This window comes from Archocentrus centrarchus, chromosome 15 (genome assembly GCF_007364275.1).
Source record: "Archocentrus centrarchus isolate MPI-CPG fArcCen1 chromosome 15, fArcCen1, whole genome shotgun sequence".
Lineage (NCBI taxonomy): Eukaryota > Metazoa > Chordata > Actinopteri > Cichliformes > Cichlidae > Archocentrus > Archocentrus centrarchus.
This window is the reverse complement of record NC_044360.1, coordinates 20457062-20470413: the sequence shown is the minus strand read 5'-3', so window position 1 is coordinate 20470413 and position 13352 is coordinate 20457062. Positions and strand designations below refer to the sequence as shown.

General features: G+C 42.1%; 2 protein-coding genes across 3 annotated transcripts in view; both read right to left on the bottom strand.

Annotated features, from left to right (window-relative positions):
* Positions 1-89: 89 nt before the first annotated feature.
* gpr75 (G protein-coupled receptor 75) lies at positions 90-3391 on the bottom strand. The gene is made up of 2 exons (XM_030748594.1): positions 3027-3391; positions 90-2553 (listed from the first exon to the last, which is right to left on the bottom strand). Exon 2 carries the CDS (start codon positions 2458-2460, stop codon positions 817-819), a length of 1644 nt encoding a protein of 547 aa, XP_030604454.1. The 5' UTR covers positions 2461-2553; positions 3027-3391; the 3' UTR covers positions 90-816.
* A 517-nt stretch (positions 3392-3908) lies between these two features.
* The window catches only part of psme4a (proteasome activator subunit 4a), a 28118-nt gene continuing 18674 nt past the window's right edge, over positions 3909-13352 (bottom strand). For both annotated transcript variants that reach the window (XM_030747534.1, XM_030747535.1), the window contains 26 exons: positions 13180-13236; positions 12980-13035; positions 12704-12802; positions 12514-12576; positions 12339-12434; positions 12069-12200; positions 11771-11980; positions 10966-11102; positions 10820-10873; positions 10604-10733; positions 10392-10473; positions 10136-10289; positions 9931-10000; positions 9710-9835; positions 9474-9626; positions 9153-9257; positions 8962-9053; positions 8731-8862; positions 8412-8620; positions 8220-8305; positions 7996-8124; positions 7560-7715; positions 5447-5609; positions 5228-5361; positions 5004-5144; positions 3909-4895 (listed from right to left, as the gene is read on the bottom strand). In XM_030747534.1, coding sequence (XP_030603394.1) covers positions 5010-5144; positions 5228-5361; positions 5447-5609; positions 7560-7715; positions 7996-8124; positions 8220-8305; positions 8412-8620; positions 8731-8862; positions 8962-9053; positions 9153-9257; positions 9474-9626; positions 9710-9835; positions 9931-10000; positions 10136-10289; positions 10392-10473; positions 10604-10733; positions 10820-10873; positions 10966-11102; positions 11771-11980; positions 12069-12200; positions 12339-12434; positions 12514-12576; positions 12704-12802; positions 12980-13035; positions 13180-13236 — 2960 coding nt within the window. In that variant the 3' untranslated portion in view covers positions 3909-4895; positions 5004-5009. The remainder of the gene's footprint in view (positions 4896-5003; positions 5145-5227; positions 5362-5446; positions 5610-7559; positions 7716-7995; positions 8125-8219; positions 8306-8411; positions 8621-8730; positions 8863-8961; positions 9054-9152; positions 9258-9473; positions 9627-9709; positions 9836-9930; positions 10001-10135; positions 10290-10391; positions 10474-10603; positions 10734-10819; positions 10874-10965; positions 11103-11770; positions 11981-12068; positions 12201-12338; positions 12435-12513; positions 12577-12703; positions 12803-12979; positions 13036-13179; positions 13237-13352) is intronic.

Below are 13352 nucleotides of genomic sequence, written 5' to 3'. Positions count from 1 at the left end.
TTCATGAAGGTGCACACTGGGATCTGTCTACAGTTATCTCTGGAATAAAAACCAATGCATTTGCAGCAAAAAAAAACCCAAACCACAAAACCTTATTTTAGTGCTGCATTACCACATAGAAAAAAAGACTTAAATTAGATTGAGACACATGACATTATGATAATAAGAATGTCTACTTAGTAATTATCCAAATATCTAGTTAGTTGTAGTCAAGTGTGGCCTTTGTGTTTTATATATTGGGCCACCAGAGGGCGCTGATGCTAAGCGTGTAGTGACATCCGCACAGTAACAGGTGCAGATCCCCATCAGACATAAGATTTCAAATCTGTACTTGCCAATAATTTAAATTGTATGAGGCTCACAAACATTTTTTTTTTTCTTGAGGAGTCCATCCAGGTGCAACCACATGTCACTGACAGCCGTGGGCGGGGCTTGTGTATGGTTTCATGGTAGCCTGGTGCTGCAGAAGCTGGTTTCACTGCCCAGTAACTCCAGCCAGAGAGGAAATAGTGAAATTGGCAACTGCTACCTCTGGCTTCAGTGAAAACTTTATAATTCAATATCAATAAATAACTTGTTGGAACATACACGTTTATTCTAAATCTTTCTTGTTTCAGTTTCCAAGGCAAAGATTATACTGCATTTCTGGTTCTTCAATTTCTCCATTCACAAAAGTGCAACATCTTTCTACTGTAGGAGAGAACAAAATGTTAATACTGATTCAGATACATAAAATGCCCTGTTTACATGTTCCTCCTTTGATTCACGTTGGATTTAAAGTCATGGTGAGATTGTCCAAAGCTTTCTGTTCTTTGATTATACTGAGGGCACGGGAATCTGGTGCACCGAGGTGCTTTCAAAGTCTTGCAGTGCATCTTGGTGAGTGTGGTAGTGCATGGCTACATAAGACTTGGCAAAGGCAAATGTCTGAGAGCTGATAGGCTGCAGGCTGGTGGGGGAGCTTGGCCCTGCTGAGGGACTGCTGTTGTATATACTGTAGTAGGGTTCAATACGGGTGTTGATGGGAGTAGAGGTACTTGGGAGGCGAGGTTTGCGTGTGCCTGTTGCTCTCGGACTGCCAACACAATCCCGGGAATGACTGGGCCCACAAGCCTGGTCTACCAGCCTCTTCTGTGGCTTAGGTGACAGCACGTAGGCCGAGTTGGTCTCATGATGGGAAGATTTATTGCGGTTGACTTCCAGGCTCCCCTTCCCCATGGCATGCAGGCGAGTCTTCTGCTTGCAACAGAGAAATCCAAGTGCGGCCCACTGAATGCAACACAGCACGCGGCGGCGGAGGCCTGCACTGTTGCGTGAGTACACAAAGGGATTGATGCCCGATTTGAGAAAAATAAGCACAAAGCCGCACAGTTCAAACTGGTAATGTGCAAAGCTACTTTCTGGTGACAAAACATCTTGCGCCAGTGAAACTCCCATTGGCAGGCAGCAAAGCAACACAGAGAACACTATAACTATACAGGTGACAACTGCTTTTGAGTCTTTGGCTGTGGCCAAGTTGACTGTGGAGACCAGCTGACAGCAGGTGGCTCCTTGGGCAGCCCCTGGGACCACAGGCTGGTTGGTCCTGTTGGCATAGGCGTGGGTTTGTACATTCTGCAGCTTGTTGTAAGTCTGGTTACGATACAGAGAGGGGCCTTGAACGGCACACTGCATGCTCTCAAAGCCTGCTGCAATGAGAGGCGGTGGGGGTGGAGGGCAGGTGGCATCTACAGTGATGACTGGACATTTCCTTACTTGTGCATTCTTCCTCAGGGTCTGAGCAATCATCAGATAGGACACAGACACTACAGCAACACAAAAGGCAAAGTCTGCCAGGTAGACGTACAACACAACCCTGGCCTGTCCACTCCCGAGGCCAAAGTGGGGTAAGCAGGGTCCATCTTTACGTGGGTATGCACGCATGGTAAGGAGAGCAGCCATTGTGAAGCTGGATGTCCACAGCAGGGCAGTGAGGGCCAGTGTGCAGGGGAAGGAAGCAGTGCGATTGGGCTGTTGCCCCAAAACCATACGCAGTCTGTGCAAGGCAATGACGGCCACTGTCTCCAGGGACATGATGATGAAGCCTGAACTGGTCAAGTGGAAGGCAAAACAGAAACTCTTTGACACACCATCCCCTCCGCCTGCATCCAGGAAGAGGACCAGCGCAAACATGGGAGCAGTCACGCAGCAAATGAACAAGTCACAGAAGGACAGGTTGAGGATCATGAAGTCAAAGTTGGTGCGGAACTTGCGAAATGCCGGGTCGAAAAAAGACAGGAACACCACGAGATTGCCATAAGAGCCCAGGAAGAAGATGAAGATGAGGAGGAGGGAGCAAAAAGTCAAGGTGGTAGTGTGGATCACAGCCCAGCCCGAGGGGGTCTGGGTGCCCACGGTGCCATTGAAGGTCTGCAGTCTGGGCACATCCACCGGGTCCGAGGGTGCAACACTGGTGTTCATTGTATTCTGATAATTTAGAACGCCTCCACATTCATCAATCTCAGCATTATTCCTCTAAAAGGAAGGAGCACATGCTTCCTCCATTGCTGCCACCTTGGTAGAGAACGACAAAGCATATAAATACAGTCAGATCAGCTCCATTAGCTACTCTGTAGATATTCAGTACAGTCATATTTGATGAGGAGGAAAAATAACTTACAATTTATTGTAAAAGTGTAAACATTTCATAAGAGACGTTAGACATAAGCTATAATAGGCTATGCACCACTGCATTTGGCCAATTACCTTACCTCCCCCATCCCCTTAACTCACACACAGCAGCGTCTGCTTAATTCAAAGAAAATCTCTGTACATCACCGTTTTCATAACGAATCTAGATGTTAAGGCTTCAGAAGGATTGTATAATCTAGGCTTCTGTAACGATTAGAAAATATAGCATACTACCTGTATTCGATCGTGTGCTCCTCATTTCATACAGCCAATCTTCATCATTTTAAGGGCAGTGCGATAGTGAACGCACCGCCGCTTTGGAAACAAAGAAGGAAAAATGCATTTTAGTAGCTCACCTAAACGCAACAGTCCATCGGCGAGCGTCGAGAATTTCTACGGTTCCTGACATCTTTGTATAAGTCAGTGCGAACAAGTAGATGGCACCATGTTTATTTTCTTCACGATAAATCCATTCTAATAGAGGAGCGACGGCCACTGGACGTGCACTGAAAAATGAGTATGAAGTCACCGTCTACGTATCCGGGCATGAGCATAACCACCGCATTCAAGTAGTCCGTCTATATAAAAGCTTCCCTCACTTGGAATAACTCGGCGAGCAAGAAAGGTTTCTGAGGATATAGTTCACACTTTTGTAACGAGAACAGTAGCGCGATTATCTGACACATCAAATATATTACCGCAGCATTTTTTTTCTGCCTTCACCATGGTAACGTATTATAGTTTATGCGAAAAATGGCGGCTCCGTATTTAAACTCTCTGTATATGGTACAGTAATGACAGCCTTTGCCAAAGGCAATTAATATATATATATATATATATATATATATATATATATATATATATATATATATATATATATATATATAAATAAAACATATACACTCATATATAATGTATGCGCCATACTTATCTAGTAAACAATGTAAACTAAGGTTTAAATTAAAGCATTAATAACTGCATTTTCCCACTTTTCACAGCACCACACTAAAGAAGGGCCACAAATCCTGCCAGAGCTAAAACACAAAGCAGGTGTGAATTCAAATGATCTGCATACTGAAACAAAGAAGTTCTAAAAATACAACACTGCAGCTAATGCTGTTCACTTTAACTCACAAACTTGCAAGAAAAACCCCATGCAGTTTTGTTAAAAACATTTTATTTTCATCTCTTTAATTAAGCAAACATTTTTATCTTTTCTTTAAAAAAAAAAAAGAAAAAAAAAAAAAAAGAAAAACACTGCAGTTTTGGCACTACACTAATAAGTGAGGTACTAAACGCTTTGATGCTTAGACTGATTTCAAGTCATCAGAGGAAACCATACTGCAAACCAAAGTAATTTCATTTTATTAAAAAGTAAATAGTACCTGTGATAAGAGGAAATAGGTTAAAATTATAGACAAGCAGTTTTCTTTTTCTTGCACAGACACGTGAAACAGTGATCTCACGGTGCTCGAGTCTGCACAGCAAACGAATCACACAACACAGCAGCAGGGAGTTTGCTCTCCCTTTCTTTGCAGCAGATGACAACAGTGCTAACAGCTCAGCCATCTACTTAGTTTCAATAATACTCTCTACGAAAAGACTAATTTCCTTTAAAACTTAGCACTTCCAAAAAAAAAAAAAAGTAAATAAATAAACATGTTTGTGCATATTTGCTATACCATGATATATACATACATGATGCATATAACCATATATAGATCAAACAACCACACAAACATTGTGTGTTGCAAGTTCTAAGTCTAATCTAAAGAGACCATTGTTCAGTTCTCTGTGGCTTGCACCAAACACTTCACTGCTGGAAGATAGAAGAATATGTCCTACACTGGACATTGTGTTGGCTCAGAGCTGATACTTGGGATATAATCCTGAGAAATGTGTGGGACACCGCCGGATGTCTTCAAGCATCCTATCAACACTCACACATACCCGTGGGCATGCACGCAAACCACATAAGACAAAAAAAAGAAGATCTGTACAGTAACTTTACAAACTGCAGGTCATTCATCCCTGCTATGATTGATCCTTAAATATTAAGTATAGTAGAAATCAAATGAGCTAAATACATAAATACACAACATTTAAATCCTTCTGAGTGCCACTCTTCCTCTGAGGCTGCTGGGATGTTGGGTCTTTTTTCAGTCAATAACTAGGTCCTCTCCCCAACGGAGGCTGATGTCTGTACAGACTGGAGCTGTTCCAAACTGTTTCAAGTAAAACACAAACGAACATTAAATGTAAAAAGTCTATTAAAATGAAGCTAATACAGTCAGGACCATTAATGTCTTAGCAATAGCATAAAATAACAATACCAGGTTTTAGGCATAGTAACAGGGAGAGACCAGCAGGTCAGTGAGGACGAGCAGCTGGTCATCTGTGAACTGCTGCTTATGCTGCTGCCAGTTGTCGTGGTGTGTCCGTCGGAAGTTTGACAGAGTTTTCTTTACAGTCATCTAAAAGGAGACACCACAAGCGTTGATGGTTACGCTTTTGCACATGTAACAACACATGGTGATTAACCACTGATTACACATACTTCAATGGGCTGTGTGTCATTGAGGTGAGCACTCAGGTCCATCAATAGTTGGGGCATCCAGGTGGGTACATCATATGGACTAGAAAGGATACAAGCACTCAACCCGAGAACACCAGCATGGCGGCGCACCAGGTCTTCAAACACACAAGAGAAGTGATTCCATTTGCATGACAGTGAGCAACACAATCTTTATTAGTTAACTCTTGGCAAGTTCCTTACCAGCAGAGGGTATAGTGTCCACTATGGAGCCAAGCTCCCTCTTCCTCTTCTTAGGCAAGCGAGTCTTGCACAGAGCCTCAAAATGTGCCTGCATGGGGGCATCCATGGACAGAAAATTGCACTGAAGGAAGCCACTGAGTGTAGTGGCGGCCATTTCTCTTACCTAGAAAACAAAGGCAGAAATACAAATACTTTTTGGTAACCACATCCTAGAACAGACAAAACATTTCCATGGTAAACAAATTAGAGAAAGTACAAACTGTACTCTTGTACAAGACTGTATACTACATAATGTCTTTGTATCTATATAATCTATAACAATAAGCCAGATATAATGCATACTTACAAGGTATTCACATCATATTATACTCGTGTACAAGAATATGACTACATAATGAACCCATACTAGGTAATCTGCTCATGTCACTGCATTATGTTTAACATCACAATAATCATAAAGCAACCATGTACAAACGATAATGCAACCATGCTGTTTTCATTTGAGCAATATTGCTGAGCAGTAAGTATGGCTTTAATATTGCTCAATGGTGAGTCAGTCTCTACCATTTATGGCCATGAGCCATCTCTGACCAGCATGATAGACAATGCTCAGCCAATCAGAAGTTGGCATCACAAGCTAATCAATAAGACTGCACCCTAGAAGTGATGTTGCTATAAACAGACCGGCTCTTTACCTAAAAATTAGGGATTGCCCATTTTCTCACTATGTAACTACTGCCAGCTGTTCAGTTGCTAGATATAGGGAATCCCCACTTTCTCCATTTCAGTCAATAATGGTCAAGATGGTATAGCGATCACACAGCGCAATATGATCACATGATTAGGCTAAGCCAATCAGGCATGAGAAAGCAGCTGCATGTCATTAGCATATTGTATCATAGCATTAGCAGCCTGAAATTATCCATGTTGTTTACTCCCCACTTCTGATAAAGTCAGATAGTCAGAGTGTACAAAATATCTAGTAATATGATTACTGTGTTGCACGTCTTCAAAGAGTAAAGAACATATATGTCAAATTTCATGGCTCAACTCCCTATGGTTTTGGAGTCTATAAACTGGAAAGGAAAAACCTGACAGACAGACACCCAGACGGACAGACAGCCGGATGGTATAACGACAATATCCTTCCGCTTTATATCGGGCGGGAGGATAAACGGCTGGCATTTGCTTATAGGTGAGGGTTACGATTGTATCTGGTAACTGGCCACCAACTGATCCATTTAAAAGGTTTAAGACTCATCATCCTATTATGATAATTCTTGGAACCCTGTGTGTTAATCATTACTGACGCTCCAAACCATGCAACTCCATCAAAGGAAGAATGATTTTTAGAGAACACAAGATTCATATTTCTACCCAGAACAATACTGCAAGTGGTATCACGTAAATAAAGTTCCATACGAGCTCCAGTACCTTAGTGACTGCTATACTGTACCAGCCACGCCATAGTTACAGTTTCAGGGTCAGATGCAGGATGCTCCGCTAGCATGTACACTGGCTACCTGGACTTACACGACCAGCTAGGGACTGGGTGTGCTTCTCTGTAATGGGAGCCAAATGCTTCATAGCACATTATTCTGGCTCTATTCTCAGTGGAATTCCCAACAAGAAATGGGTACAGATCTTTGAGCAGTGTTTTTCAGTGGAAAGGCATTTTAAAATACAACAAAACAAATAAGCTGCATAACTAAGGCCTGTAAATTAGGCTTGGGGTACTTTAAGAGGCCAAACAAAAATTCCATCCCCCACTTCTTCTTTGTCTCTACTCCATCCTTCTCCTTTCACTCTCCTTCAATCTGAACGTTATCTCCATAGCAACAGATTACTGCAGCCTGTGGTTTCCACAGCAACAGCTAGAGGACTGGAGGGGGAAGAGAGTAGAGAGCCATGAGGAGAGTGCTGAATCACTACAGTGAAGCTGAAAGACAGTGCGAGTGCCTGCTAGCATAAACAAGCACATAGTAGCCAGTTGCTTGGCGACTGTTATATAATCAGACAGTCACATGTTTCTTTATCTTCAAGACAGGTTCCAGCTCCTGTTTATGCCAGATCAACTACACGTTTCTGCATTTGTCTTTACATTCTGAGTTACCTCGAGCTGCTCGTCCTCCAGCAGTTTAATGACCAGTGCCCGCACATCATTCACTGCTTTCTGGTCACTCATGAATGTGAACAGATTGTAAAAAACCATTATCTGAAGGTATGTGAGCACCGTGTAGCGCGCGTGCCAGGAGCTGCTGCCAGCAATCTGTAACACACAGCAACAGACCCAGTCTCATACCAGTTCTTATACTGGAGCAATGGATAAATACAGAGTATAACAGAAATGAACAGATACAGATTATATAATGTCAGAATATTTTAAGCATAAACAGTCAGATGCCTTTAGTTCTTTTGTTTTTCCCACTGAACCTCTTTTTTTTTTAACCCCTACTGATATTTTAGGCTCCAAGGCTGTAATGACCTGGGAAAAGCCCAGTATTGTGTGATGCAGGTAAAAAAGTGAGCAACAGACAGAGCAGCCCTACCTCCTGTAGGACACTTAAGACCATGGGGATCTGTTCTGAGTAGAGGAGTCCCTGAGACATCAGAGACAGGCAGGTCTTTGCATCCCTCTTTAGTTCATCATAACTGTCGTCATTTTCAACAGGAGCAATCTGAAACAGAGGACAGAAACAGGGAAAAAAAAAAACCTTGGAAGTTTGTAGGGACAAAGCTAGCTAGGCTAAGATTGAATGTGTGAGTATTTCACCTTGAAGAGCAGGGGAAGCAGTTGCAGTTGTTCTGAGACAGCAGTGGAGAAGGAGCGACCAGCACTTGCAATCAGCCACTTTAACACTGCAGAAATTTAAAGACAGAAATGTTTTATATTCAATGAATGCTTCAACTGGGTGTGTCTCACAAAGAAACTGATTTAGTTAATGATGACAGACCATCAACCCACCTGTTTTGAGTAACTTGATTGCTTGCGTCCTCTCGTCCTGCACTCCCACCTCATTCTCCTCAATCACATGGTTCTGGATTTCCTCATCTCCTTCATTTAGGGGTTTCAGCCGCAACAGAATTCGCTCTGTGAAGTCTGAGATGCGCGGGGAGGTGGTTGGCTGAGTGTATGGCAAGTTGACGTCAATCATGAAGATGTATGTGAGCACGCTGGAAGGATTGCATATTAGAGAGGAAGGACAAAACAAAAAGAATATTCAAAATACTTTAAAATAACCTGATAATGACACATTTAACTCAAGGTGTGAAAAGGACCTCACCTTCCAATGCGCTCCCGTACATTCTTGTAGACCTGGGTGAGTTTGGGCTCCAGATATTGCAGCAACCTGTGGAGTAGCTCAGGTACCCGCCACTCCTGCTGAGCTAGACCACCTTGGAGCACATAGAGACGACTGGAAAGAAGAAAACAAAAAAAGTAGCACAAACATCACAGTTTGTTAGTCTCAGCAACAATGACAGCATCTGCTGAAAGCTGCAACTTTTGTACTCACCAGGCATCGACGAAAGAGCCCCCCTCCCCATTTACTGGGGACTCCATTAGCATCTCAAACAACCAGTGAAGCTTGCGTGGATCTCTGCTCTCCTGTCAAACTGAAAAGAAAAAAAAAACATTCATTTGGATGGAACAATGGCTGATGGAGTTGGAAGAATAGAGGTGGAAATTAATGAACATAAGGCTTACACAGGCTGTAGCGATGCAGGTGCCCCAGTCTGCATAAGTTTCTATGGTGATGTTTGCCAGGGCAGTACGGAGCAGCGGGCACAGCAGCTCCCAAAGGCTCTCGACCTGTTGAAGAGCATGTGCTTGCTTTACAGAAAGGCAGTTTCCAAGGACAAAGTTAACACAGTATAACTAACCTTAACAACCACAGTAAGAGTGAAGGTGTGGTTGCTGAAAGGCCTCCACACATTGTTTAGTGCCAATAAAAACTCTCCACAAGTCACATATTATTATGAGGATAGTTAGAAAAATACAGAAGGTCTGCAGACCCAAAAACTGTACCTTTGAGAAGTTCCAGTGCTTGCTGCCTCTGATCAGTCCAGAGATGATCTCCGCAACACAGCGCTGCTTGCTCTCGTGGGAGTCTGCCACTAGACGCTCCATATGTGGCCGAAACAGAGGCAGAAAGGCATCAGAGTAATTACGGAACAATCCCTGGAAGAGAAGCAGAAGGCAAATTAATCTGTGCATTTATTCACTTCAGCTGTGTTTCCTCCCGTTTGGATCTACCGTCTTACCTTAAACAAGCAGAATCTGCGTGGGCTGAACTTGTCTTTGCCCTTACGGTCCTCAAGTGAGAGAAACTCTATGAACTGGTCAATGAACACTGGGTCTGAGAAATGGTCAAAGATGATATGCTCTCGCTGTGAAGAAGAGCAGAAAAAAACAAATTTTGCAATTGCAGTTAACATGATTTCACACTGTGTGTTATATTTTTGCTAGGGTTGTTTGTATGTACCTCTGTCATTTCCTCTCTGGCCAGGTTTTGTGTGGGTTGCTCCTCCTGTGCCGCATACATCATCAAGTTTCTAGAGAACAATTATAAAGTTAGATGAGAAAACGGGTGGAAGAGAATGTTTAACAGACAGTGAGAAAAAAACATGAATGAAAACAAGAAAGTCAAGTAAACTAAATACTAAGAAACAAAGTTATAAAATCGAAACCTTGGCCAGCAGTAGTATCCCCAGTGAGTTTTTTCCACAAACACACACTGATCCCAGTCCTGCTGTGTGCGTGGAAGACTGCTACTGTTATACTGAAGCCACTGGTTGTCTGGACGATCCCCTGCTACAACGCTACTTAGCTCTTCCAAGCCACCTACCAAAGATAAAGTCCAGATTTTGAGATGACCTTTAGAAAGTTTAAGAATACACAAAAACACTAGTGGGGAAAAAAAACAAAAAACAAACACATGCTTACAGAGCTCAGAGGGGCTGACAGGGACTTTCTTATGTGGTCTCTTTATTTGTTTCATGATCCCTGCCACAGCTGATATTGCCACCTAATGGACAAAATGTGACATTTCAAACAAACTTTCTACAGCAATGACTGAACTACATCTATATACTGCTGGGAAGGAGAAAAAAAATTTGCATCTCTGTTCTAACATGTCTCATTTGTGTATGCCGCACCTTTCGGACATAGAGAGATTCATGGTTGAGGCTTTTCACAAAGAACAAAACAGCAGCTGGAGGGAGTTGGTGGTCATCTCTCAGCAGCAAAGAAAGGAAGCCTATTGCAATGTGTTCAAACTTCCAAGGCCTGGAATGTGAAACAAAGCTACAGTAAGACTCAATTATAAGTAAATATTACCACAATTTTATGACTTATATATTAAATAAACCCACAAGTTCCCGCTACTGAGGCAGTCCAGCAGGTCACCAATGAGCTGCTTGTATTTCCTACAAAAATGAAGGACAATAATTGTGTTTACATGCATTTTGTAAGAAGAAGTTTAGAGGTTTGTGTTGTTGCTCAAGGCTGTAAAACTTACTCAACAGACTCAGTGTTCTTGAGCTCCTGTCTCTTCAGACCTTCTGCCACTTCTTCCTCAGAAGAAACAAGTTCCTCAGGTAAAGGATTCCCAGTAGTCATAATCTGTTTGGCTACAGCACAGCACTCATCAGGGATCTAACAGGATGGAAAAGGACAAAACATACTTTATAGTGAAAAATACTTTGTCCAAACATGTAAAGACCCGTAAGGAGGGAGTGATGTGTTACACTCAAGACTATCAGCAGACAAAGGCTCTCGTCTTTGGCATGCTTGATCTAACTAGATTCTGGAGCTTGCATTACTAAGTTACTGAGTCGTACTGAGAGCAGACAGTAACAATAAAAAAATATATAATAATTACATAGACAGGTTTTTAAGTTTAACAGACCAAGTGTAAAGCATTCTTCCCATGGTAAAGAAAATCCCTGTCAGAGCATTTGGCTAAAGGAAGAAAACAGTCCTGAAGTTACGCATATCATTACCCAACAATGAAGACTTCACTAGAGCAAAGGATTCACGCAGATTAAATAGATTAGACAGAGCTTAAAAAAGCTAGACCAGCTCTGGAGCAGCATTCTTTGAACAGAGAAGCCTAAGCTCAACCAGAACTATAACAAGAATAAGACTGCATGGAGAAAACTTGGAACAGCTCATGATGGGAAGAATAAAATGTCACATGCAAAACACAGAGGAGGCAGTGCACTTTCAATTAGTGATTATGTGGCAACAGACAGAAACAGAACAATTCTGAAATACCCTATTCCATGATTTATTTTTGAAAGTGTTCTTAATGTTGAACTCACAGAGAAGTCGATGCCGATGGTCTCATACTGGCGATGGATTTTGTCTGCAAGATCATCAAAGAGCCGCACAATGGAGGGCTTCTCCAGAGACATGGCTGAGCTGAGGCCAGACCGTACAATGGCAGGCCATGTCAGAGCGATGCACTCCCAGTCATGCAGATTGGCCAGGCACACTCCGCTGTGATTCCCCAGAAGACAGTACAAGGCACCCTGGAGAGATACAGATATAGTATTAAATGAATATACAAATATAAATAATTGTTCAAGAGTTTCTGTGGTGCAAAGCTGACTGTCATACTTTGAATTGCTGCTGAGTAACAGTGCTGTTGTCTGGGTTGAGAAACTCAAGGACATGAGGGATCAGATCTCTGCAGCAGAAATTGTAGGTTCCCAGTGCAGTGAACAACACATTTTGAGCTTTGCTGCGTACCTGGAAGGCAACAAGTCTCAATTATTTATTATTTTTTTTAAAACGCTACTCAAATGTCAGTTAACTAATAAATAACACCAACAATATTTAAACAAGCTGCAGACTATGCTTTGCTGAAGGCTGTCCTGCAGAACTCACTTGACTGTAGGTGCTGGTGGAAAGCCTCAACAGATCTCTCATCAGCTCCTGGTGAATGCTTCTGTACTGACATCCTTCCACCGTCAGCTTTCGCAGCTGAGAAGGACACACTCAAAGTCAGAAATGGTAAAACACAATGATAACCCAAAGTGTCATTTCTCTATGAATGACTTACCTCATGCTGAAGCATAACCCTGTCTATTAGCAGAGCTCTGATGTGCTGCTTTCTACCATGAAGCTGCAAATACAATGGCAAGTTCAATATGGTCACTACCGCATCTTCTTTAACTTTTGATAGGGTGTGTATTGTTTTTAATTCCAAGACAATGGAACACAAATGTAACAAGAACAGTAAAAAGTCTCACTCTGTTCTCCATTGATTTCTTTACAAGGTTGAAACTCTTCCAGCGGGAGTCAAACTCGTGCTTGTGAGAACCTTTGAAGTGTAAAAGGTCGCTGATAATCTAAAACGTCACAGACAAAAATATTGATTTGTGCTGGGGCACAACAGGAAACATGGTTCTGTCAGTGATAGCCTATGCCCACACACTTTCCCACACCTTATAACTCAGACGTGAGCCACTGTGGCTTTCCAAAAGATACAAGTATGTGTTTTGGCTATTATTTTACTGGCTGCCCACCTTGATGATGGAGAAAAGAGACTTAGTGTCATCCTCTGAGTGCTCCAGGATATATTCTATAAGAAGAACAAATGGAAGTCAGATACTGGAACAATGATCTAACATATAGTGGGGGATTGTAGAATATAAATCGGTTGTAGAGTAAAGAGATCACAAGTCTACGAGGGATCACAAGGAGGTATAAGTGGGTAAAAACGTACGTAGCAGCTGTCTCATCACACTACAGATAGCATCCCTGTAGTTCTCTCTGGACTCATCTGTGGGTGGAGATAATAATACAGTCTAAGTTTATATTCCAACAAACCCTATAATTTATATCTAATGTGAAACAAACATCTTCCAATAGTTCTTAAAAAAAAAAAAAAAAAGATTA